The sequence below is a fragment of the Crocodylus porosus genome, unplaced genomic scaffold (assembly GCF_001723895.1).
Source record: "Crocodylus porosus isolate Cpor-Errol unplaced genomic scaffold, CroPor_comp1, whole genome shotgun sequence".
NCBI lineage: Eukaryota > Metazoa > Chordata > Crocodylia > Crocodylidae > Crocodylus > Crocodylus porosus.
Window position 1 is genome coordinate 356,934 of NW_017728947.1, and position 26,476 is coordinate 383,409.

Here is a 26,476-nt window from a genome sequence, read left to right on the forward strand (position 1 = left end):
GGTAAAAAGGCAGCCTCCCTTCAACATATTAATATCAAAGATGGGGCGGGCGAGATGTCAAGGGTGCATAAAACCTGATCTGGCACAGTTGGTAGGGGGCGCCAGGGGAGGTCATGGCACCCCTAAGAGCGTCCTGCCACAGTTCCCCTCCCTCCCCCAAATCTCTAATTTTTTACAGAAAAAATCAGTTTTTCGTCTGCAAATATTTCTCTTTTTCCAACAGGAAAAGATACAGATTGTTTTTGTTTTTATACTGCTGCTGGGGAAATAGTCCCATCTTCTGACCAACTCTAGCAGAGATGCTTTGTAAAGCGATGGCTTTCAGAAGTGGTTTGGAGGAAATAGGGGAGAAGAGGCTGTAGCCTGAAATTCACCAAATGAAACAATTTTGGCAGCAAACCAAACGGGGACTCTTTCATTTCTTTTTGTGTATATGGCACAACTGGCCCTGAGTCCTGTTTTGATTTAGCCCTATGCAAACAGGACTCTGGTAGAGCCCAACTCTCCAGATTGCTTGAGTGGCAGCAAATCAGTCTCTCTCAATGAGGTTTGATATGCATAGAGATATGCTGGCTGGCATATAGGACAGAAAAGCTTCAAAAGATGGTGCTCAATAACTGAGGTTGCATGTGCTCCAGGAGGGTTAGGATGCTAAAAGATTTCAGCTTCAAGGGTGCCTGTCTGCAAGGCTTCCTCAGACAAGGCTGCTTATCTGGCCTTCCAAGGAGCCCTTGATGAATGATCTGTCGTGGCAAACACCCCTCACAATCCAATATGTGTGCTCACCACCTGTCTCCTTCAGGCCTGTTTGAGCAGGTGTGGCATACCATGCAGTGCAGAGCAGCACTGAATATTTACATTCTGTGCGAGTCTTCTGTTGAGATGATTCAGAGCCAGATAAGCCATGCATGGTCTCATGTAGTCTTGCTTTCTGATAAGCATCTGACATAAAAATTTTCAGAAAGAACAGAACTTGGCGTATGTGTGCTCCCATTAGAGGGAAAGGGTGTAAGAGATGATATCTCTCCTTGTCTTTTAACTCAGCCTGCTGCTGATGAAATGCAATACATGCTAATGAGTACCTAGGATTGCCTGGTATCCTTTACTGAAGGAGCATGGGTGTGCAAATGTGTTCCTCTCCCTACTCTTTAAGATCCCCGGGTGCAGGGAGTCACTGGAGGGAATCAGGGATGAGGGTTGCTAGAGGGTTGCTCTCTGGGAGAGCTGGAGCAAGCAGCAGGGAATCGTGGCTGTGTGGGAGCTCCAGCAGAGAGCTCAATAAAGTACAACTGAGAAGGGCCACTCCTGGTGCCAAACGCAGGGGAGTTGCCTTGGGAAGTGTCTGGGGAATGGTGTGATTGATTGCAGGTGCACAGGAAAGACTGGAAAAGGGAAGAAACCCTGGTCTCCAGAGCAGCCACACCTGAGGTCCTGACAGGCACCCCCATCTTCTTTCCAGATGACAGCATTGCCACCCCTCTTCTGAGGTGGGGTGAGCACTGCTCCTTGGGGCTCCACTGCAGCCACTGCACAGTGGGCTACTTTGCTGTAGGCAGAGGGATTTTGTGGAGACCTGGTTGACTAAGTGTATATACCTGCTATAAGTTGCCTGAGTGTTAAAGTTGATAACATAATTGTTTTTGTTATATGATAAGTATTTGCTTTATCTGCTGGTATAGATTATTGAGCTCATTGAAAACACTTTGTTTGTTATTTATGGGATGTCAAATTTGTCAATCTCCCAGTTATTATTGTAAATAGTTTAGTGAGTGGTCTGGTGTGGGAGGACCACAGGAGAGCACTCCCATGAGTGGTGCTCCCAGCCTGTAGACAGAGTGGGAGTAGACCAAGACTTATTGGCACCCCAGGATCCCAAAGATTTGGACATGGCTGCAGGTAGTGCTGCTGCCAGGGTTACACAGGCACAGACTCCTGGAAGACCATTTCAGGCTCAACATTAGGAAAAAACTACTTCACAACTAGGGTGTCCAGACTGTGGAATAAACCACCTCCAGAGGTGATACAATCGCCTACCCTGGAAATCTTCAAGAGGAGACTGGATGGTCACCTTACTGGGGTCACCTGACCCCCCCAGTTATCTTTCCTTTTTGGTGCAGGGGGCTGGACCCAACGATCTTCTGAGGTCCTTTCCAGCCTCACAATCTATGGATCTATGGATATCTGTTTGTTCCCAGGGGGTTTGTAGTAGGCTGTTATTCAGCTTTTATTTTCTCTGGGAAAATAAATGTGTCCTCATAGGAAACAATATCAATATCAAAACAAATTAATACAGAAACAACAAAGGGTTAACTCCAAACCTATGGTCATTCCTTAGACCTAGAGAGGGCAACCCCTGTTCTGTGCTGCCTCTTCAGCACCACAGTCTTCCCTCCCTGGGAGCTTTTAACTTCCTCTGGGCCAGGCAATCATCAAGCCCTGGAGCGGGCAGACTATTATTCATGACCCCCCCCCCAAGCTGGGCTCCCACCTGAGCTATGCACCCAGTTAACAGGGTTAAGCTTGGATCAGTTATGGTGTTGTATACACTGGGCATACAGTAAATTTAAACAAGCAAGATCCTTATTGGGGGACAAGGCAATATGCCATGTTTATTGGACATATAAAACATTAAAACTTCACATACACACTCATTCACACAGAGACACAGACACACCAACAGTTCTGCAGATGTTAAAGTGTTACCAGTTCTTAGTTGCTCGAATCAACTTAGTGGCCAGCTAAGCTGAGCAAGAGAGGGGAGCCAGACCTTCTGTCAGATGCATACCGATGCTCCTTGATGTTGTGCAGAACAGACTCAACTCCTTGCTGCTAAGTCTCTCCCCTTTATAAGGGGTACCAGGTCTTTGTCCAAACTCACAGTACTTTTCCATTCTGACACGCAGTCAGGCTCATCCATCACTGTCCTTAAGTGATGCTCTTCAATCACTCTGTTTACAACATTCCTTTGTTATCACTGGTGTGGGCTGTGTCTGGCACAAAGGGAGTCTTTTAGTCTTGAAGTGTTGCAGGCCCTGCCTTTTAATCTTGGATCCTCGCCTGGTACAGAATTGCCTCTTCAGCCTTTTCCCAACACAGTTCACCATTTGGTAACTTGGTTTGTTGACACACAATATACAGTACTTTCTCAGTTACTCTAGATTCATTCATCCATACATTCTAAATATTACCAAAAAAAGTTATTTTGAATAACAAACTTAATTTATAATAACTCTAGGTTACTATAAAATGAAATTTAAGCTAAGTCATACAAAAGCTAAGTTAAACAATACAACAGTAATATTAATATAATTAATATAAAATGAATACCAGGTAGCTTAAAAGAAAATTAGTCCAGGCCTGACAATGGTTTGTGCTTGAACTTCTGATACATACCACCCTTTCAGTCCAGGTGATCTCGACTAAGGGAACAGGGTGCCCAATTCTCTTGTGCTCTTTGCATTGTTATTTTGTGAGCTGACAGCTATAGGGCAAGATTTTGAGTGAAATGCAGGAAACCTTCCAGGCCCTTGCTGTGATCATGTGACGGGTCTAAGCAAGAAAAGCCCCAGACCCACTAATCTAAATGAAAGTGGTGCTGCTGAACAGTGTTTTCTCCCATGTATTCCTCCATGTATCTGTGTGTATCCATCTGGTATCTAAAACTTAGTATATGCTTTCTTTTCCATAGCACCTGGCATGTTGGGTTTCATTACAATGACCGGGAGTGTCAGTTGCAAATAATAAAGGCCTCTTTTGGATCAAAGATCAGCAGAGTTACTGCTGTTCCTCCATCCTTGATTCTTCTCCATACTGTTTTTGCTACTTCTGTTCCACATCAGGGTGTGACTTGGTCATTTGTGTGCGAGGTTGAGATGTGTAGTGATGCAAGGAGTCAATAGGTAAGTACAGGTCACAGGTTTTGAGTTTCTCAGCTTCTTGCTATAAGTCCCCTGGAATATAATGCTAACTTTTTTGTGTGGCCTCTGGACCACCTCCTCAATGGCATTGTATGTGTGGTGCTCTTCTGGCCTGTTTTACAATTATGGCAGCTCAAGTCTGGTACGCAGTTCTTTAGTTAAAAACTTTTTGTCCTCTCTCTGTCTCTCTCTCTGTTTCTCTCACTCTGCTTTCACAGCTAGAACACCAGCTGCAGTCACTGAACTCGGAGCAACTGGAGACCCGAGTGCAGAATGAGCGGCTCAGACACCTGAATGAAAGCCTTCTGGAGCAACTGGAGAAAAACAAGTGGGAGCTGGAGGTAGCCAGGGGCCATTTGCAGAGGCTTCAGGAGGAGTCACAGATGGAACAGGAGCAGAAGGACAGGTGTGCCTGGCTGGGGGTTGCAGAGCATTTGGTCCAACCTGTGAGGTGCTTCTGCATGATTTGCCTTACTTGGGATTTGGTAAAAGAAGGAAGGATGGTTTGGTGGTTATTAGCTTTCAGTCTCTCATATTGTCACAAGCTTGTTGCCCCATTTGGGAGGAAAAAAAAGCAATCTTGGGTTTTCTTATTGGTTATGTACAACCTCTCTAAATATAGGTATTATGAGGCTAAATTAATTAATGTCACTAGATGCTGACTGGAAAGTACTGGAGAAATTTAAAGAACTATTTTTTTTTTTTTTTTTTTGTATGCAGGACAGTAGGTCTCTTCTTCCATGTGCTTCAACCAGTTGATTGCATCCTCAGCAGAATATATTGTATCTATTTGTATTGCTATTTATTGTGACCATTGTCAGGTGTCTCTTCAAGCTTTAGCTAATATTTAGCCTGTCCGTAGCAGCTGCTCACCTATAGATCTCCAAGCACCTTATGAACAGAGGTTTTACCATTGGGAAATTGAAATGCAAGGAGGGAAGGCAAGAATCCCATGTGGAACAGAGTGAAGCTAGTTTAAACCCAGGTCGTCTGACCCTCAAACCACTGCTGCCTCCAGTTAGTTGAGCTACCGTTGCAGCTGCCAGGCTGGTAGCTTTGGCAGAAATGTACATGTTTGCATGTGGGAAATTTTTTTTCCTCAGTCTTTTTTCGTTTTTGTTTTAATCTTGTTTTCTCCCCTCCTCCCCCTTCCCTTCTCCTCGACTTAGGGATGTATTTAGAGTCTCTAAGAACATGCAGAAAGAAAAACAAAGCCTCCTGCGACAGCTGGAGCTCCTCAGGTACGGGGAGCCTTGACAAATTCCAGCTTCAGAATAGAGGGGTGGAGAAGCTGGGTGGAGAAAGGACATTCTCCAGAGTGCAGGCAGCAACTGGTAAAAACAACCAGGCAGCTAACAAGACAGCTTCTTTGCTCTGAGTCTGAGGTATCTATCTGACTTCCAGAGCTACGAATAGGGAGTTATTCAGCCAGTACCTGAAAATCTTTTGGGCTATTACATTAGCTCTGAGAGTCCTTTCTGCATGTGCCAACAGAGTTATGGTCTGATTTAAAAAAAAAAAAAAGCTGTTGTAATACATGATGGGATGTGTGCATGCATACATATATATTTTGTGTATGTATATGTGTAATATAAATAATGTGTGTGCGCGCACACACACACGTGCATGTGCGTACGGCTATCTCTCTCTCTCAATAGATATATAAAGCACATACGTACACATAGATATAGCCGTGTGTATCTAGATAGATAGATATAGCTGTGTGTGTGTGCGCGTGTGTAATACATGTATAGCCCTGTGTGTGTGTGTGTATCCACACACGTGTGCACACACACAGCTATATCTATCTGGATATATACACACATACACGCACACACATGGCTATATCGATAGGGTGCTTCCTTGCTCTGTGTGTGTGTGTGTATGTATACAGATATATATGAAACCTCTCAAGGACCATTGTGATCCTTTTGGCCTAACTGTCTTTGTATAACAAAAGGCATATTATTTCAGGGAATTGATATTTTCCTTGCTGTGTAATGGGGCCACTGTGGTGCTCAGATACTATCCAGACTGAGACCCCAAATCCCATTTGCCAGGCAATAAGGGTAATTTTTTGCCTCTTCATTCATACATTGGTCTCTGCTTGTGTCTCTTATCTTCCTTTGGACCAGAGAGATGAACAAGAAGCTTCGAGATGAGAGAGATGCCTTTGAAGCCAAGAAGCTGGTTAGTCTAAGAAAGAAAATCCTAATACCTAGCCACCCTCCTTTCATCTGCTGCGGTTGCTGTTGCCACTCGGGGCTCTGGCAATTCCACGGGGGACACTGACCAAAACATCTGCAGCCTTTGTGAGGCACCTCACTGTGGACTTCAATGCACCTCTTCACTTTAGGGGAGAGCTGTGCTGGTTTAATTCAGGCGTGTGAAAGGGATTGCCAAAGAGCATTGCCCTGTGACAGTCCTGAGAGGGGAGCCCCAGAGTAGGGGCTCTCTGTGAAACTGCAGGGAAGTGACACCTTTTATGTACATGCCAAGTCCAGAGACTTCAAAGGAAGGAGGCCAGTGTGGAAGGACCCCCCTGCCTGAGGCTGGACTAGGCTAAACTCAGAATCTCAGAGAGGGTCCACTTTTGGCAGGAGTCTGGTGCCATCTGGGCAACCTTTTTGACTTTACAGCAAGTGAGACTGCCTGGCTCTTCCTTCCACTGTGCCTGCCTGCCATTGCCAGTGCTGAAAGCCTGCCCCCAACCCCAGTCCTACATAGTGTGCATGCCCAGGGTCCTGGCAGCAAGCCAATAATGAAATGGGGGAAGGTCTAATGCTGTAAATGAAGATGGAAGTAGAAGGGTCTAGGTTTGTAGGGGAACAGCACTATTGGTCACTATGGGCCACATCTTTAATCCCCTTCACCAGCAGCCTGGAGATGCAGTAAGCAGAGCTCTCATCTGCTTGTGTTGTCTGAGGTAGGAGGGTTGTTTTTTATCTTCTCACGTGGTCTGCAAGACGTACACAGGAGCACATGGTTTATAAGGATGTCCTTGTTCCCTTCCCCCCCAGCTCTTGATTAATTCTGTATTGGAGCTTCTCCATTCCCTTTGGTCCATCCCAGCAACAAAGCAAGTCTTCTCCCACCCCTGCTGCTAGGCTGTTAGTGAAAGCCCTGGAGATGAACTGGCTTTCAGCAGTGTGTAGGCTAAGGGGGGCTGCAGCTGAGGTGAGGCTTGGAGTAGTATCTAGCATGTCAAAGCCAAAGTGGCAATGGGTAAAACTGATGACACTCAACAGCAGCCCTTCTTGGCCTACAGTGCAATGGAAGATGAAGTGGAGATTAGTGGGGTCATCCCCAGGGAGTGGCTTTTCTGTACGTTAGTCCCTGTAGCTGCAGCTGCTGCTCTTGGAAGAAAGGCAAGAGTCAAATGGAAAGAAGAAGGGCTTGTTTGAGAACATCTCTCATCCTAGTAACTATTCTGTATAGAGAGGGAGGCTGGTCTCTGTTACCTGAATGAAGAATTATTAAAGCTGCTAAGTGTGCGTGTGTGAGTGTTACCAGTGGTACTGGGTATCTGGGTTTTTAGCAGTTTATGTAAGGTCACAGCCAGAATCCATCCCACCTGAATGCACGGCTCCAGGCTTCCAGCTTGGACTCTCTCCGGGGGTGAAAAACATTTAGCTTAAAACCCAGAAGGAAGAACCCACTCATCTCCCTTGGAATGGCTGGAGTCCCTGCTGCACTATGGAGATGGTATGGAATGATCCAAATGCTCAGTCTGACTCGGTTGCTGTGTGTTGCACAGGTGGCATGTCCTCAGTGTGTTCAATGTTTTATTGCCCCCTGCTGGAAAAATAACTAAATAAACATGCGTACATTAGTGCTGAGTCCAATACAGATGAGAAAAAAGGTGCTTTTTCCTTTTTCAGTGTTGACTGCTTTAGTACCCTGGCTTCCCATCTGAACTGCAAAGGTTTCTGGGTTCTACAGGGTGGGATGGTCATCAAGTACTGTAACAGGTTGCTGGGACAGTGACTGTTTTTTGACTTCTTACTGACCTGTTTGACTAGAGGAAACCCTTCCTTCCCATCCCCTTCCTTCCTTTCAAACTAAGGTGGCTATATCTGTGCAAGGTGCTTCTTGCCCCAGTGCAGTAATCTACATGATGGGTTTGCAATAGTGTTTGGGATATCCCATTCCTCTGCATATAGGTCTGGCCTATGCTGACATCACCATCATGGTCTGTCACAAAAATGGGAATGGAAAGGGGGTTTGTTTTTTAATATTAAGTAAAGTAGGAAAAAGCATGGTCATTTGTGGCATGGAGTGTCTATGTCTGTCTTCTGAAGAACTGCCTACATTGCTATCACAGAAGTGATGATGGAGTGGTATACAGATTCCCAAGTGAGCTTGTGCTAGCAGTCTGGCTGCCCCAGAATGGCCCAACGCAGGCTAATACATCCTGATGAGACGCTGTGATTGCATTGTAGATGTATCCCTGTGTTTGTTCATTGCCTTGCAAGACTTGGTTCCATAACAACTACTAGGTGCTCTTAGAGCACCAATAGCACTAGTAAACACAATTTGTTTCTTTCTTCCTTTTTAAGATTCTTCAAAAGGAAAAAGAAGAGTAATGCTGTATTCTGTCCTTCTGGATATTTTTGCCCCAGAATTGTCTCTTGTCTCAGTTTTTTTGGGTTTTGTTTGTGTTTTGTTTTTTAAACTATTCTTAAGGAGGTGATGGTCATGAAAAGTTACCAGCCTATCCTGGTAACATCCATACACGCTAATGTGGAACCTGGAAAACACTTCTGCTCTGGATTTGGGGCACTTGAGGTTCAGAACATACCTGGAAATGGAATAATGGAATATTCCTGGAAAAAAATTTAAGCCCCAGGCCAATATTGGCAATGAAAACTCCTACCTCATGCAAATTTACAGGTCAGGAAAATGCTGTAAGTGTGGGGGAGACCCTAAACTGCTGTAAATCAATGTAGTTCCATGGAAGTCAGCAGGGCTGTGCTGATTTGCATCATCTTGGGTTTCTAGCTTCAAATGAAGAATGTTGCTGTACAGAGGTTGTAATTAAAACCCCGTTTTTGCACAGGTTTTAAATTACCCTAGCTAGGAGTTAAAACAACCTGCTTCATAGAAAAGCAAGTTCAGGGGAAACCAACTTGCAAGCTATTAAAGTATCCAGATTCTTGTTTGGAACGGCTCAAACGTTTAGCTGGAGGGGTGAGAGAGAGCGAGCGAGAGTGAGCCAGCCAGCTTAGAGTATTTTTAAAATGTATAAGCCAGATGCTGTGCTGCAACTGAGGTACATAAAGAACAGGTAAAAGGACATCATAAGGTTTGCCCTGCCATAGATCTCCCCAGGGCTGATCCCCTTGTACTACCCTTTTTGCCCCTGACAGTGGTAGTGGGGAGGAGAGTTACCATGTGACAATCCCAACATTGATATGGCTTTCCACCCCCACCCATCCAACCTCCCCAAATGACATACCTTGCTGTGGTGAAAGTCCCTGGGTAGGTGAACCCTGCCCTAAGATGGTATGGTGCAGAGAGAGATTCTGTATCTAGGGAAATCATGGGTAAACTGTTGATTATAATGGAAAACACAAGGCTTGGACTTGGACCAAGGACTTATTTTTCCCACAGTGAGCCCTTAGCTAGGGGGTCAGTTGGGACTTCCTGGCCTGCCTATTCTGTTTGCTATGGAACTTGTTTAAACAGCTTGGTACATTAAAAAACAATTTCCATTTTCTACTGGGGTCATTGGCTGTCAGCTAATCTAAATTTTCATTTCTCTATGAAGTAAAACACGGCCCCTGGGGCCAAAGGAATACAGTTCTAGTGTAGTGCTCTACAGGGAAACCTACAGACTCTATGAAGATTGAGGTTACATTTGTCTGCAGCACCAGTGGGATGTTTTCCACCTGCTCTTTTCTGTGGCTTTTGTATGAGTGCAGAAGACACCTGTGGGGAGAGCAAACAGATGCATTTTATTTTTTTTTAATTTCCAAAATGGAAAAATGGTGCAAATCTGCACCTCTGTAAACAGGTTAATATTGTTTCTGATGGGACAATGTAGCATATATGATGTCTGTAGCAAGCATGTTAGTGTAGCTAGAGCAAGTCATTGGTTGCCTGCACTTCTTAGTGATGAGTTTTATCCCTTGCTCTTTATAAGAGTTTCTAATATTGCTATAGATATGTTTCCAGTGGATCTTTACAGTCATCTAGTATCTAGCCCAGTGGTCAGCAACATTTTCTGGAAGTGGGATGGAATAGCTCAGCTTGGGTCCAAGGCAAGCCAGCACTAGACCCTGGCCATTGCTATTGCTTCTCCTTCCCACCTGGCTGAGATACAGCACGGGGAAATCTCCCCACCAGCAAGGTTGCCTGCTGCTGAATGCTGCTGAAGCCCCAGCTTTGTGGGCTGGACCCAATGACTGCAGGCTGGATCTTGCCCACAGGCCATAGGTTACTGAACCTTGATCTAGATTGTGTATAGAGGTTTGAGCATCATAACCCACAAGTAATTTGATATTTTGGCTCTAGCAGCTCAAACTTGTGGCGTTTAGATCTGGAGGTGACAGGTTTGCATATTCTGTTTGTGTAGCATGGGTTATCAAAGATGCCAAATGTACGTGATTTTTCTGTTTGTCACCAATAGCGTAGCGAGACCCAGACTGCACAGAATGTGCCAGCCTTGGAGTGTGAACTGGAGGGCACACTTCTTTCTTCCATAGCAAACTCCATGAACACTTGGCCTCCATGTGTCCCCATGAATGCTGTGTTTCCATCTCTGTGTTGTACAGTTGTGATGTCATGCTTGTGGTGTTGCCATCTGTGTGACGAGCCAAAGCTATGCAAACTTGACAAGCCAATAAAAGCATGGCAAAAACTAATAGTGGGAAAAACCCAGGCAATTGTGTCTCATTCTTTTTCCTAAGTAGTATGCCCTGAGTAGGTCGTGTTTACTCTCTAGGTAGGGCCCTGTGCTGATAGATTGCTCATGAGTCAATTTGCTCCAAAGGGTGACTACTGGACTTGGAGCATCATGAACGCCAGGCAAGCTGTGAGTGTTTCCAAGGGTCTAAAGAATGCACTTGAATGTAACAGATCTCCTTGGTTTAAATCCTGAATCTTTTCACCCTGATCACTGAGTGTTCTGCTTCATCCTTGAAGGTAGGATGGAACCAGGGTCTAATCTGAACCTCCTGAGATGAGATTTCCCCAGGTGGGCTCTGGTGGCCTCTGGCTGGAAGGTGTGTGCTTGATAGCTGGCTGAAAATGAGGCATTCACCCTTCTATAAACCAGCCTTAAACAGGACAGCTTTTTATAATCAGATATATAACCAGCACGATCCATACTGCTTGGCCCTTTGGCATGGACCTGAATTCTATTTAAGAAGCTTCCCTTTTAAGAAGCTCTGAAAATGAAGAGGCAAATCTTCGTCCTCTTGGAAATCACTTCTCACCAGCTAACTCTGCTGGTTTGCATCCATGGCTAGGATCTGGCAAGGTGTTGGTTTTATGCAGGGTTTGAATTACACTTCGACTCTTGGGAGCAGGGTTTGCAATAGTGGAACCCAGAAGGAACCGTCACCATCTGGGCTGCTTAGAAAGGCATGGGGTGGGCTGGGGGCTGACCAGCCCGGGGGGAGGGGGTCATCTCTTATGGGGGGGGCTGAGCCCCCCCGCAAGCTCTGCCATAATTCGAACCCTGGTTTTATGCAATAAAATTTTGGATTCCCTGTTTTGATTTGGCTCACTAGGAAGGAAATGCACAGATTTCAGCATGTTATTTTGAAAAGATACAAGATTCATTATAACTGGAATACTTGGTAATTGGAATACTTGTTCTCTACCAGCTATCTGCATCTAGCCATATATATATATATATATATTTTTAATTACCTTGGAATGAGATTTTTAGGAGTCCTTCTTTCTGAAGGTGGGAGTTTATCCTCAGCAGTAAATATCCCAACCTGGACTCTACATCTGAAGCCTGGCTCATGGGAAGGCCTGCTATGAGTCACCTACAGGGGTTTTCTGGGACTAAAAAAACCCCCCTAAATTCAAACTAGCTATAGCCTTCTTAACTCCCTTCCCCTGCTTCCCCCTTCCCTCACCCTCCACTAAAATATCTTGTGCCTAGCAGCCTCCAAAAGAGTGTTACTGTGTGTGAATAGCAGAGTCCTCTCCTCCTAGCCTCCCTATCCCGTGCACTCCCCTTACATTGTCTCTCTTCAGGTAGAAACTTCCTGTGGCCAGATGCAGAGGGGAAAGAAGGGTAATATGATGGTTCAAGCACACACATGGAATCTGGAAGATCTGCATTCATCTCCTTTCTCTGCCTCTGGTTTCCTGTGTAACCTTGGGTGGATCCTTGCCTGGAGGAGAGGGGGGCAGAGGGACCTTTGTTTTCTGCCATATGGAAGTGCTGTGAGGACAGAGGATTGTGAATATTTGTTTGCTCTGCTTAATGGCTTTTTCATGTTCTCTCTGGAAATGTGGGAGGGCCAGTTAGACAAGGATGTGTATGAGAACTGACAGTAGAAAGCAGTAATGGTGCTAGAGTGAAATAATCTCTGTAGAGCTTTTCCCTGCTCTCTCCCATCTCCGCTTTGCTTGAGCAGGAGTTTTCTTGTCTGTTCTTCCTCTAGACTGTATGTACGTTGCTTTGATCTGCGACGGCAGGCAGGATGTGTTTCTGGCGCGGACGCCCCGTGACAAGAAGGCCCAGAACAGGATGCTAATTCCTCCCACTGCTCCACAGCAGGGTGGGAATGGATAGGGAGAGGGACAGCCTCTGTGATTCGGAACTGAATATGAGCAACAGCCACCAGATATATCTGTACTAGGAGTCACCAGCTTATGTGGAGGGAGCAGCACCACTCTATTTCATAGGAAAAAGTGTGGTTTGCTATAAGCTTTTCAGTGATGACAATACTTTTAGTCTTCCAAAGCATGGAAATCTCAGCCAGAGCCCCAGTTCATCTTGGCACCTCTGTTTGTGGCAGCCATACAGGAGAGAGTCAATGACCCAAACTGTTATCAGGATGTGCTTGTCAGCCCACCTGGTGTGTCTGTCCAAATCAGAGTGGTGGCTACTGACAGAAAGAGAACTGCTTTAGTGAGGGAGGGAAAAGCTTTGGAGTAATCAACTGAAAACAGTATTTGTATTCATGTTTGTGAGTTGCACATGTAAACTTTAATTCCATGTCTGTTTAATTAACATGGTGATTCTCCATCAGGATGCCATAGCTTGTGACCTGCTGTGTGGTCTTTCTGAGCATTTTGCAACAGGAGAATCACTCTATTATTTTTCTGTAATCAAAAAATAAGTGAAAGCTCAGAGCAAGCATTTTTTCCTGGGGTGTAAAAAGGTTGAGGACCACTCATTAACTGAACAATTTGATTTTACAAACAGATTTGAGTCCCAGTTAACTGGGATAACTGCCTCTAGTGTCTTGTGAATGCAGTGGCACCATTCCTGCTAGGACCCAGGCACATTTTACTGTCTCCTAGAATTGGGGCATAGGGACCTAATTTCCTAATTTTTAAATGAAAGACCCCAGCCCCCCGTGAAGGTCTCCATTATGACTTTATTTGTAAATGATTTTTAACCGCTTGTTGGGCATTTATCCAAACATATGAGTTGGACCTAGTTATGGTGTGTCCTTCTCCAAGGGGTTATAACTGCATCTTGCCAACATGTCCTAGTAATGTCAGAGCTGCCACTGCTGAGGTGGGGGTCTGACTTGTTGCTGTCTAGCACTGGGCTATTTGGCTAATCAGTCCTAACGACTCTTTTCATCCCCTTTCTTTAACTTCCAGGCACCTCAGAGCAAAAAGCTCCTGTTGAAGAAAGGGTCAATGGTAGGAAAATACATCCTGGAGGACAAGCCAGTAAAACGGTTAGCCTGCAATCTTTGTTGTTTATCACGTGTGATGCGTTATGTGTACTCCTATGAGTCACTTGTGTCCTGTGCGCACTCCCCTTCATTGTGGGCTAAGGCTGGGCTTTGGGTTTGGTTAATTGTTAGAGCTTGGTGGGTTGTGGCTGGACTAGTGGGAGTTCTCACTGACACGTTGGTGTGTCAAGAAAGGGTGCCAAGTCCCATCTTAGCACAGCACTGCTTCCTCTCGGGACAGCCTGGGGACCCCAAGCAGAATGAAGGGTCAAAAGATCAAAGTGGCAAGAAGAAGCCGATGGAGCAAGTGTTTTGGAAACTGGGTCGGGGGAGAATGATGAGGCTGTCCTCTAGGATGGGAACCTATAATTCCTTTCAAAGTAGCTGAATTGGCAGTCTGTTCCTCATGGTCTGTGCTGCGTTGCCCTCAAATGGATTTGGGGTTTTCTTCTGCATCCCCCTTTCCTTTCCTTTCATCACAAGGGTGATCTCTCCTTCATCCCCATTCTCTCTCTGACCACAAATGTGCTGTGCTGTAGCACTCTGTTCCTTGGAGAATAGGAAAAGGAGCAATTTGTCCAAAAGACTTGCATTCCCACAGTAGCAGGAAAGTAACTGGGTGGAAGCACTAGTTTAAAGAAAACGGCTATCCTGGATTTTCATTCCTGCTCCTTTATATTCATTACCATTTCTAACCCTGCTGAAGCATACTGCCAAGGATGAGAAGGACACTTTAGCTGGTATGTAAGTGCTGCTGCACTGGTGCATACCTTTAGTGTGGACAGGACATCTGTAACAGTGGAGGCCACCCCAGTTTCAAGAAGGACAAGGTTCCAGTGGTACGCATCAGGGAGCTCCCTGTCTGCACATGTGGTTTCTAGCACTGTTCCTGTGCACACGGCTCGTGGAATCTGGGTATGTTCCCAACCTAGGTAAGGTTGTGAAGCTGTCCTCCCATGGCACGTTGGCCCTTCAAAGCTGAGAATCATTGAAGTTTAGGGCTGGATGCTACAGAAGTCGTAAGATCTAGTTGCAAGTGACTGACTTCAATAAATAACCTGGAATTGTGTGGGCCAAATTCTGCACCTCTAGCTTAAATGAGCTTGCCCTGTAATTGCTGATCTAGGTGATCTTCAACCACAAGCCTGTTGACTGCACAGTTCTTGCCGCATCCTTTTTCAGCCAGCAGTTAATGGCCACATATTTAAGCCCTTGTGGAAGTCTTGCTCCTGGCATCTGGACAAATAGACTGGAAAAATTCAACCAGCTGGGGAGCCATCCTGCCGAGATTCTGCTTGGTCATATCAGACACGGGACTGTTTTATGTGGCGCTGTTTTTTTAACAGTCCCACTGCTGGATAGTTTGTGAATGGCAAATGCCCTTGCTCCATGGGACCAAATGAGCTTGCTGTTTATACTTGCATCCTGATCTTCTCAGCAGCTGTTCTTTGGGAGATTCAGCATGCTGCCAGCAGCATGCAGCAATCATTTGGAGGGCTGAGCTAGGGGAGATGTTTGGAGGGTCAGCGTGGTGTGGGGAAGAAGAGAGGTGCCCACTTCTTTTTTGCCTCCATTGGTCTGTAGAGGTTGTGGCATGTTCCCTAAGAAATGGCAGCAGAACTTGCAGTTCTGGGCCCTCATTCAGGTGCTTTTGTCTTCAGAGGCTTTTCTGAAATCCCCTCTCCAAAGAGGCTTTTGCCCCCCAGCTGCTTATTCCATTTTCTCATGCTGGCATGTCACCAGGCTATGGAGACAGGGTCATGCCCATTACCCTTCTCCCATCTCTAAAGCCCAGGAAATTTGGGTGTATGCTTTCCATGGTCAAATAATTTAATTTGGTTTAATTCCGCTTTTTCTGGTCTGAGTACTGTGTAAGTACTGTACAGAAAAAGGTGCCAGGGAGTCTAATGGCTTTTCAAAGGAAATGCATGCATGAGGGGAGCTGATTTAATTTTCACAGTTCAAGGGGTATTGGGCACATGCATTTTCATAAGACAGACTTTGTGTTCCTGTGTCCATCTCTTGATGCCTTGTGTGAAAAGCACTCTTTATGCTGAGTATAGGCATAATACAATGTTTCCCTGAGAGTAGACTGCACTAAGGACAGTACATGCTTTTTCACCCCTCCATTTTGGTCATGGCATAGTACCTGGTGAAGCCAACAGGAATTTTTGAGTTCAGTAGACATTAGATCATGCCAGTCGAGCAGGGCTACATCACCTCTCCATTCTTCTAGTTCATTAACTACGGAAAGCTGGACCAGATGGAAATCATATCATGAGTTACTTCTTCATAGGTCAGCTCCCCACCCAGACACTCCACATGCTCAGGATTCCTATGGGCTGAGTGATTTTTTTTTTTTTTTCCCTTTTTTTTCCTAAAGCCTGTCTCTCTCATTGCCACTATTAACATACGCATAGTCTGATGTATGTAAGTTTAGCCTAGGTTCTATTCCACAGGTCTACAACCCTTCTCCTGGGGCAGAACTGCTCTCTACCAGATGCTACAGTGGAGTGTGTGATGTCTCTTCCCAGGGCCTGAAGCTTCCCTGGAGTAAAAGTCTGTCAAGCCTTTGATTTTTTTTTTTTTTTTTTATTTCTTCCTTTGAGACACTTAAACAAGGACTCATTGCAGAGCTAACACAGTGATAGTTTGTGTAGGAGCTGTGGAGAAGGAATAGGGCCACTCTGCACATTTGTTCTCCATGCTTGTGGGGAGCAGGACTCTGGACCTTCTTCTCTAAGCACATGGGCATCTGCCATTTGAGCTAGAAAAGAGTAAGTCAGCCCTAATGGTTAATGCAACTGTATCTTTGAGAGTATCTATGCATACAGATGGAGGCAGTTGTACACATGCATGCACCCCATTCAGATGCATGGGGATGGATGGAAGGGAAAAAAATGGGAAAAGGAAAATATTTTAATAAAAGAATAAAATTGCAGAAAATCGAATAAAAACACCACTTCTCAGAAACCTCCCAAACAAGAGTGATTGTGGATTACATGCAAATTCTCCTTTCCCTGTCTTTTTTTTTGAGCTGCTTCAATTGCAATGCAGAAATTTGTCCTGGAATATTGTTTCAAATAGATTCTTATTCAGCTGCTTAGTACCAAATCTGTTGCCTACTTGGGGTCAAGATGTTAGTGCCACTATCCAAGTTGCTGAGATTCCTGAAACCTCCTGTGATGTTTGCAAGATCATGGCTTTCACCCACAGATTCACTCATGGGCCTTCTGTTTTGTAGGAACATGGCCAGGGCATGCTGTGTCCTCTCCTCACCTTTCTCCTTTTGGGGCAGTGTTCTGTCTTGTTTAGTCTACATGTGTGTGAATGTGAATCCCCATCAGTGTCCCGTGAGTGCTAATTTGATCACATTGGTTGTTTGGGGAACTCTCTTTCCTCACCCTGCACATGGTACATATGGGCCTTGACACAGGCTGCTTGTTTCTGGGGATGTTTCTTCTGCCTTCCCTGAGGAAATGACCATGGAAGAGCCTAACAGGAAGAACTGTAAATACTTCCTGGGCACCAGATTGAAGAAGGTGAAGGGAGGTACCGCAAGCTACGTGGAGACCAGCATCTCTGGCAGAGAGAGAGAGAGGCAGCAAATGGCGGGGGACATGGGGAAGCCAAGGATGGTTCTGAAAAGCAGCTGTAGGAAAACGTCAAATGAGTTGGACAGTACTCCACTGCCTCCCAGAGGGCAACCCACTGGCACCGAAACCATGGTAAGCCTCGTACGCTAGGATTCTTCCTTGCTTTCCTCCCTCCTGCCCCGTTTCCACTATTTCTGTTGAGGATGGGGGTTCTGTGGCTCTCACAAACCATCTCCAACTCCTCTAGTTTGTCTTCTCCTTTCTTGCGCCTTGCTCCTGTCCTGTTCCTCCAACTTCAAGGCACAGGATCCAGCTGGCTTCTCCCCAGATCGCATCTTCAAGGTGGTGTTCGTGGGGAACTCGGGTGTTGGCAAGAGCTCCTTTATCCATCGCTTTTGCTATGACAGGTCCTTGGCAGAGATCAGTGCAACCATTGGTAAGTGAAAGGGCTTCTGCCCTGGCAGAATGGTGCAGGCCTGGGAAAGGAGGGGTGTAATGAAAGAGAAAGGAGGAAACATGAAGTGTTCCCAGTGTTTGTCTCGTGTTCATACAGGGCAGTCGCACAGACTTCTTCCATGCCAGTACTATCAGTGCTGCTAATCTGGTCGCCTCCCCTGTATTCTTTGTGCAGCCCTGTCTGCATTGTCTAGTAATGGCTAAGATTTTCCGAAAGGAGATTGTAGTTTGTGGCTGTTCTTTCTGAGGCTTTGAAAGAGCTGCGGTCTTCAGAGAGTGGTCTAGTGATCCTTGAATTATCCTGGGTGGGGGTGGAGGGGAGGGTCTCTCTTATTTCCTAGCAGTCCTGAAAATTCAGGATGGAAAAATAGCTGAAGGTGGGGAGAAGGACTGGTGCCTTTACTGCTGCCATGGTTCTTTAGATGTCAGGAGCACCCCAAATGTCCTGAGCATATTTTCTTCACATGCAGAAAGATACTTGCTCCCTGCCCTGGAGCACAGATGATGTGTTCTTTGCCCCCCAACAGGTATCGACTACCAAGTGAAGAGTTTAATGGTAGATAATGCACGAGTTGCCTTGCAGCTGTGGGACACAGCAGGGCAGGAGAGGTAAATTAAACATTTTTTGTTCCAGATTTGGATTTCATGCTGCCAAGTTCACAGCATGTAACAGCCCATGTGGAGAGTAGCTATTGATCTTTATAGCGTAGGGGTGGAGAGAGGAGAGACCAGACCTGGATTACATCCCTTGGAGCACAACATTAATTTTAAGCTTTAGAGAGAGTGGGACAATAGCTAGCACAGAAACCATTTCACTGTCTGTTTCAGAACGGGGTAGCAGAATAGGACAGGGGTATTATTGGGTTAATAAGTGATATGGTGGTGTAGGTGTTTGCTATCCCCTTGCAATAAAAAGGTATTTCTTTCCATGCAAAAGGTGTCTAGGACAACAGTGACCTCTGATGAATAGGATTACTGTAGAGGCAAAGAAGGAATTAACCCCCCTTCCTTATGAAGTCTCAATCAGCTTCTATTTTTCTTTTCTTTCTTTTTTCCTCCCACCTTCCTCTGAAATATTGGGCATTGACCAAAGCTAGAGGCAGGAGTATTGACTAGGATGCACTAGTGGTTCTTGCTGGTACTTGAAAATGTCTTAAGGTATCTGGCTCAAAGGCTTTTATCTTCCATTCAGAGCTGAACTGATCACCATATGTGGTCAGATTGGCACAGGCAGGCATGTGGGAAGGTGGGGTTTGCCTTCCTCTGCAAAGCAGAACATGGCTCCTCTCCTAGGATCATCTGAGCTTAATAAACCCAAACATCATTCCATTGCTGTGGTGGGGCATTGGCAGTGCCTTGTCTCCTCCGTGGCACATTTCAAGGTGTTCTTTGTTTTGCTTCCATACAGTGCTTTGTGGCTGTGTGGTGTCTGTTTGTAAGGCATTGGGGTGGACCATTTTTAGGACTCTTTGGATAAATGGCTTCTGGCAAAGGCAGGTACTCCACTGGACTCCATGGCCCAAGATGCACATTTCAGTTCTGTGTTCATGCCTCTGTCTTGAGCCCATGACGCAGATCCACAGGATCTATCACAGAAAAGATGTCTCTAACTACCAAAAACAGGTTCTGAATTTCTGTATACCTGGGGCACCTGTACATATCTTTAAGGTTAGGGCCAGTCTTGGGAAACCTCTGAGGATCACAGCAACCTTGCATCCCAAAGTAATGGGATGTGGTCCTCAGTTCTCCTAAACCAGTCCATTTCTTTGAGTTTGTGTGTGGGGGGGGTGGAGAACAGGTCAAGTAACATCTGATGCCAGGAGTGTTGAGAAATAGTTGTATATAACAGTACCTCTGGGTGTGATTGAAGCAAGGGACTCTAATTCCACTGTTAAACATGCCACAGGGTTGGTCTTGTTAGGAGTCCAGTAACAAAAGCAAAAAACCCCATCCTGTGTCCTAGCCATCTGAGAAGGAAAAGATCCACATAATATTAATGTGACTTACATTTATTACAATAGTACATGCCACTCTCATTTTATGTAACACATTTTGAATCCTGAGCTTAAAATGAGCTCAAACAGGCCCCACAGTTGTGGCATATAATGTTAAAACAAGGCACATTTTTGCTTTTAATGTACCACAGCATCAAACCTCCCTCGGGATGGAATTGTGTTCACAGGGCTTATGTAACCTTGTGCTGTCCAATAGCATGTGGGGCTTCCGGTTGTTTTAGGGCAAAGGTGCAACCCCAATCTCAGGCAAATTAGATTTTGCAATCCAGAAGAAAATATCCTCAGTAGAGCTCAAAAATTGCTATAACTGGGGAACTCCTCAAATCAGATGCATGTTGAGAAATGACCTTTCCATTCAGGCAATTTTTTGCTTATGTCTCCATGTCAAGATGAACTTACAAACAACTCCTCTCCAACAGCTCCAACTACTTGTGGCTGAGTAGCACAGGACCTGAAATAACCCCTTCTTGGAAAAGCACTTAAGAAGGTTTCTAAGCCCCATGGATCATTAACATGCGTTTTATAAGTGTACAAGTGTAGCTTCTTAACAGCTTTAAAAAGGAGTAGCTGCCTCTCAGGACTGGGCATCAACTGTTACACTTAACTGCTACATTGCCAGGATCCTGTAATGATTGTAATTTAGCTAAATCTCTGGAACTTTAACCCCGTTTCATTCAGGGTTGAGGTCCTAGTGGTTTCTGGTTTGGATACACTTGAATCGCCACAGAAACATGCATATATCACACTTACCTGGTAACAATTTATATCAGTATCATTTAATATTGATACAGCTGTTACATCTGCCCATGCCTTCAGAAAGCACTAGCCTTGACTGTTTTCCTGATTTGGGTCATAAAAACCATCTTTTTTTAGCTTTGCACTTACTCACATGGTTACTTTTAATCAGAGCTGTATAGCCAAATATATGGCATAAATGAGGATCCTAGATCACAACTGCTGATTCAAATGCCCACTACATGTAGCAAGTATTTCACTGTGCAATGCGCTTAGTAATTTCAGAGCTTACCTTGAACTCCAGAGAAACTCAAACAGGGGAGTTTTCCAAATGAAGTTTTCAGAATACCAGCCTTTAATGAAACAGCATCCCCTGGTGGCTATGGTAAGGACCAATTTTGGAAGTAACAGGGTTATCTAGTCATGAGGTCATTGTTTTCTGGCCTTCCTGGGTGGTTTGTCAGCTAATTTTCAAAAGTGTCTCTATTGAAAGCACTGACTTACAGTTCTGTAGGGAGGCCATTTAGCCCAGTAAGCAATGGGTCTGTCTAACATTTCAGCTAGAAATGTGCGTCCACTCACTTCCCTAAGTGCTGGGAGCTTCTACCAGAACTCGGTTCTCTCTGCTGTATCATCCACAAAGTGGCTGCCTCCTATGAGCAGAGAGAGGTAGCTAGTTAGCCATGTTAGTATTAAGTCACGCAGAAGGCAAGGTAGAGCTGTACTTCATAGGCTGATTATATTAGAGATGAATAAGCTTTCATGACCTTAAAGTCACTTAATCAGATGTAAGCTCAGGCTCATGAAAGCTTATGCATCTCTGACTTAGCTACTCTATAAGGTATAAAGCTACCCTGTCTTCTGCTTTATATGAGACATTTAAAATTAGGTTGAAACCCTCTCCTGGGATTTTGGAAGCTGAACTGATGTCGTGTGGTATTCCATAGTGTAGAAAAATTGTATGTTGGTGCATCTAAACCAGTAGCTGAAGTCATTGTGTAAAGTTTTAAGTTAGGGGTCCACCAAAGCCTTGGGATGTTATCACTCTATGGATACTTCCTTGTCCTGAACACTTAATGGGTCTTCATACCTTTTCTTTCATCTCATCCAAATGAAGACTTGTATCCTGTTTTCCTTCCACTAGCCCAGATGCACTTTCCCTTTCTGCATCAGGCCTCTCCACAAAGAGAGAATTTAGCCTTCCCCATGCCTGCCTGTAAACAACAGACTGGAACATTGAGCCTCCTGGAACTGCTGCAAGGCCTATTTAAGAATGGGGTATTTTGTGTTTCCTGGTTAATAACGGTGGAGGTTCTGTAAGTCTCCTGTGTTTTGTTTGCCTTTAGATTTCGGAGCATTACAAAGCAGTATTTCCGAAAGGCGGATGGCATCTTGGTGATGTATGATGTCACTGCTGAGTGCAGCTTCACAGCGGTGCGGAACTGGATGAGTAATATCCAGGTAAGAGCAAAACCCATTTCAGAGACCTCAAAATGAATAGCTTCACATCAAGAAAATACAGGTGCAAGAGGAAAATGTGGCAAGATTTTTAAATTCCCACAGGTCCCGTAGGGCCAACTTTTTTCCTTCTTGTTCTTAAGCCAAGGAAATGGATGCAAAACAACCTACCCCTTGCCACTAAAAAAAAATTAGCATTAAATCTGGTTGAATCAAATGCTCAGACTCGGGAACCACTTGGAATCCTAGAAGTTAAATTTCTTTCCACAGTGTCCCAGTTGGAGCTTCCACACTCATTCCTCTAATTAAACAGAGTTCGGTGGAATTTTGGTAATAATTTCAGGGGCTGCTCCCATTTCCACTGATCTCCATAGCAAAGCTCCTCTTTGTGTCAGCCCAAGCAGCTCCATGAGGTTTGTTTCCTTTTGATGGTTCTCAAAGGAGCCTTGTTCTGTTCTGCAGGAAGGGATTGAGGATGGAGCTGTGATTTTTCTGCTAGGAAACAAAGTGGATGCAGTAGAACAGAAGACCCATGATGTACCTAAGCTGGAGGGCGAGAGGCTGGCAAAGGTGGTGTGGCTCTGAATGCTGCTTTCTGCTCTAAGGGCTCTGTAAAGTTTGCTCCATTCTGGCTTTCATGCTCATTGTCCTATTTAGGAAATGGGAGGGAGGTGTTTCTGTATTCACCATGGTTGCAGGGTGTGATTTTTGCCCCCACGGAGATGCATGACTGAATTATCACTGATTTCAGTGGTGCCAAGTTGCCCATAAGTGATGGACATCAGCTTACAAAGGACCCCACTCGCCTTTTCCTCTTTGGACTGTGTGCAGCAGTTCTGTTTTTCAGGAAGATGATGGAGATTTAACTAGTTACATGACCCCATCTGCAAGCTCAGACACAGAAGCTCTGGACACATCCAGCTTATCAATATGGGTGGTTTTTTGTTTGTTTTTCCCCCCTTGGTTTCAATGCCCTGTGATACCTATGTCGTCTTAGCTTAGAACGGGGGTAGGCAAAATGCAGCCTGGGGGCTGGATGTGATCCGCCAGGCCATTCTAGCTGGCCTGCGGGGCCCCTAAAAAATGTTGAAAAGTAATATTTATCTGCCCCCGGCCACCTGTCATGCGGCCCTCGATGGCTTGCCAAAACTCAGTAAGCAGCCCTCTGCCCGAAATAATTGCCCACCCCTGGCTTACAAGTTTCTGCACTGGGCCTTGATGCATGGAGCTGTTTAGTGCAAGTGTCTAGTGGACCATGAGGTGCTCTTAAATGAACCAGTCCATGACCTGGAATGTTGCATGCTCCATAGCCCAGCTGGTGATGAAGGCACTTTGAGAGAGAGGACACCCAAAGCACACATTAGTGTTTCATAAATACTTTAAGCTTCCTCCCAACTACTAAAGACCCAATGGTCCCTCCAGGCCCTTTGTGAGGAGCAGGCCCTCAGTTCCTCAAAGAGAAAGCCCCATTCATGGATATTAGCAGGGGGATCTGTCCTCTTACTCATTCTACTTGTGGGATGAGACACTGGCATATCCTCCATATAGGCAGTCTGCATGAATCCTATAATTCATTAGCATCCCATAAGACCTTTGATGGGGAGGGGGTTCCACTATGTATATGAAAGGGAGGATGGGGTAAGCACTGGAGAGGGATAAGGATCCTTCTTTGGGGTATTGGTTGCTGGGTAGAGGTGGGGATAGTGGGGTGAGACCATGTGCAAAGTTATCTCCTGGCTCTGTTTCCAGCAGGAATACAAGGCTGTCTTCTATGAGTGCAGCGCCATGACTGGCTACAACATTGTAGAACCCATGCTACATATGGCAAGGTCAGTGAAAAGGTGTGGAATTGGCCTTGTATCTCTTCCAGCTGTGGCCAAGTTCCAAAAAAATCTCTCTTGAGGCAGGCCATGAAAAAAAGGGACATTAACCTGAGACTGACCTTCTGCCACAATTGCCTATACTACAGGCATGCTGCACCCATAACTTTATTAATATTTTCTCAGTCCCCACCCCCTTTTCCCTTTTTTATACTTTTTTTTTTAAAGATACAAATGGAGGAAAATAGAAAAAAATACAATTTTAATTTCCTTGAAAAAATGCTAGTTTTCTTTATTTTGTGCCCCATAAGCACAGTTAGTGAATGACTGACTGAGAAATCCTGCTGTGTATCCAATGCAATGATACCACCTAGGTTTTGCATCACAGTTTTCAACAGGAAGATCTCAAAGTGCATTCCAAAAGATGCATCATCACCCTTTTGCAGAAAGGGAAACAGCAGTAGGCAGAAGTGAGGTGACTTGGCCAAGGCCGCAGAGTAAGGACAGCTCTCCTGCTTCTTAGTCCAGTGCTCATTCCATGAGACCACGCTGTCTCTTCTAGTATATATGAACTCTTCCCTTTTTCCAGGCTATTCTGGGAATTTCTCACAACTGGTCTGCTTTTATTCAGCTCAAATCCAAAGCAAGGCCAACTCTCTTTGTTTCCCTCCACTCTCCAGCTGACAGGGCACAAAGGTCGTCACTGCCTGGGCAGGAAGGTGGTGGCAACAGCATTGGGTTCCTGAGCTGTGTGACCTCTTTTCAGATTGCTGACGGCACAAGAGGACAAGCAGCGAGAGAGTGCCCTGCACCTGAATGTTTACAGCAAGAGGAAAGGCTGCTGCATGTGACCGCATAAAGACCATCCTCTGGCAACAGTTATCATGGGGGCACTCCTGACAGCAACTGCGGATGGGAGGAAGTTCCAGGTTCTTTCCAGCAGAGAACACCAAGGCGTTAAAACAGAACAGCAGTGTGTATGTGCAATAGAGGAACGTTACCATCCATGTGCTCTCCTACAGCCCTGTCACTCCTCCCCCCTGCCCACCAAGGGTGCATGGCCAGCAGTGGCTTGGGATTGAAGCACCGGCAGCATGGAAGCTGGTTCTCTCCTATGCTCTGGCAGCTCTCCTGTAAGATGCTGAGGGTCAGGCTTCCTGGGCATAGACAGAACCATGTGGCTGGGTACCTGGGGCAGCTGCCACATGCAGGGACAGTGCCTGGGGTGGCTGGCCTCATTGCCCCACTCTAATTATGCCACTGTCCCTGTGTGTCCGCCTACCAGGGGTGAGGAGGAAATGCACGTAGACAAGTGAAGGGCACTGGTATTTATTCTGTTTTAAATAAACTAAAGGCAAGTCTAACTGTGTAATAATAAATAAAGGATTTGTTTTAAAATTTGAGGGGAAAATGTTGCCACCATTGATCTGTCCTATAGCGGCGTTTGCTTAGCCTTTGGGGTAATGACTAGAGTTGCTCCTCACTGAAAGGGGGGAAGCATCCCTTGATTCCTCAGTTTCCTACCACTGCCAGCCTGTGTACCCACTCACTGACTCCATGAAATGATGCTTTTGTCCTGAACTCAAGAGCCCAGGTTCAAACCCTCATATTGGCCTGGTTATTTCTGACTTTACACTTGGATTTTGTCTGTTGAAAAACTGATATAGGGGGAAAAGGTAGTTAGTTGTGTTGATCTGAAGTCAGACAGAAGGCAGAGCAGGGCAGGGTGGCACATTATAAACTAATTCAGAGAGGCATGAGATTTTGCAGGCTACAGCCTGATTCATCAGGTGCTATGAATGAATTTTGCAAAGAGCAGGGGATACTAAATAGAAAGGAATATGGTCAGAGTTACTCATACTGTTCCCAGCCCCAACCTATCCCACTTCCTGTTGATGACAGGGAAGACTTGTATGGTATGTTGGTCTACATAGCAGTGATTCTCAGACTTTTTTTTTCATTTGCAAACCCCTAAAATTTCAAATGGAGGCACAGACCCCTTTGGAAATTTTGAACAGAGGTGCAGAACCATTTGAATTATAGTGTGGGTATTCACATACTTTTGATTGATCAGTCATCTTTCATGGACCCCTTAGACAGCCTGGGGACCCCAGAGGTTTGCAGACCACACATTGAAAACCACTGGTTGATGGTATATAACTGAACTTATTTGTTACTTTTCTGGTAGGAGCTGAGGTCAAGGTGGGAAAGGACATAGCCTTATAGCCTGTTGTTAAACCTCAGGGCTTTTCCACACTAGGCCACTCAAAATAAATCTGAATTAACTTCTAAAATGGTTTAGTTTAATTGGCATCAAACTCAATGTAGACATTCCTGTTCAGAATTAAAATGGCTTTAATTTGCTTTAGCTCAGTTCATTTCCAGCATGTATTAAACAAAGGCCTCTTTAATGTTGAATGAGTGCCTGCATAATGGTTTAGTGCAGTTTAATGAATCCCATTTAAACTGACATTTGTAGTAATTGAGATCAATTTTTCTGTGCCCTTGTGTAGACAATCACTCTAAGCTACCAGCAACAGAGAGAGTACACTAGAAGGATAGTGGCACTGGCTTTCTCCTTTGCTCAATGCCCAGGGATTC

The 26,476-nt window shown here is 45.2% G+C and overlaps 1 protein-coding gene across 5 annotated transcripts in view; it reads left to right on the top strand.

Moving 5' to 3' along the window:
• The window catches only part of CRACR2B (calcium release activated channel regulator 2B), a 55,547-nt gene extending 30,261 nt beyond the window's left edge, over window positions 1-25,286 (top strand). For 3 of the 5 annotated variants that reach the window (XM_019552033.1, XM_019552035.1, XM_019552034.1), the window contains 11 exons: window positions 4,136-4,323; window positions 5,087-5,158; window positions 6,053-6,107; window positions 13,719-13,798; window positions 17,328-17,523; window positions 17,692-17,827; window positions 18,375-18,456; window positions 21,944-22,058; window positions 22,518-22,625; window positions 23,808-23,884; window positions 24,642-25,286. In XM_019552033.1, coding sequence (XP_019407578.1) covers window positions 4,136-4,323; window positions 5,087-5,158; window positions 6,053-6,107; window positions 13,719-13,798; window positions 17,328-17,523; window positions 17,692-17,827; window positions 18,375-18,456; window positions 21,944-22,058; window positions 22,518-22,625; window positions 23,808-23,884; window positions 24,642-24,726 — 1,194 coding nt within the window. In that variant the 3' untranslated portion in view covers window positions 24,727-25,286. Of the gene's footprint in view, window positions 1-4,135; window positions 4,324-5,086; window positions 5,159-6,052; window positions 6,108-13,718; window positions 13,799-17,327; window positions 17,524-17,691; window positions 17,828-18,374; window positions 18,457-21,943; window positions 22,059-22,517; window positions 22,626-23,807; window positions 23,885-24,555 lie in introns of all 5 variants that reach the window. The other 2 variants (XM_019552037.1, XM_019552036.1) reach the window with 2 other exon arrangements.
• The last annotated feature ends 1,190 nt before the right edge of the window (window positions 25,287-26,476 follow it).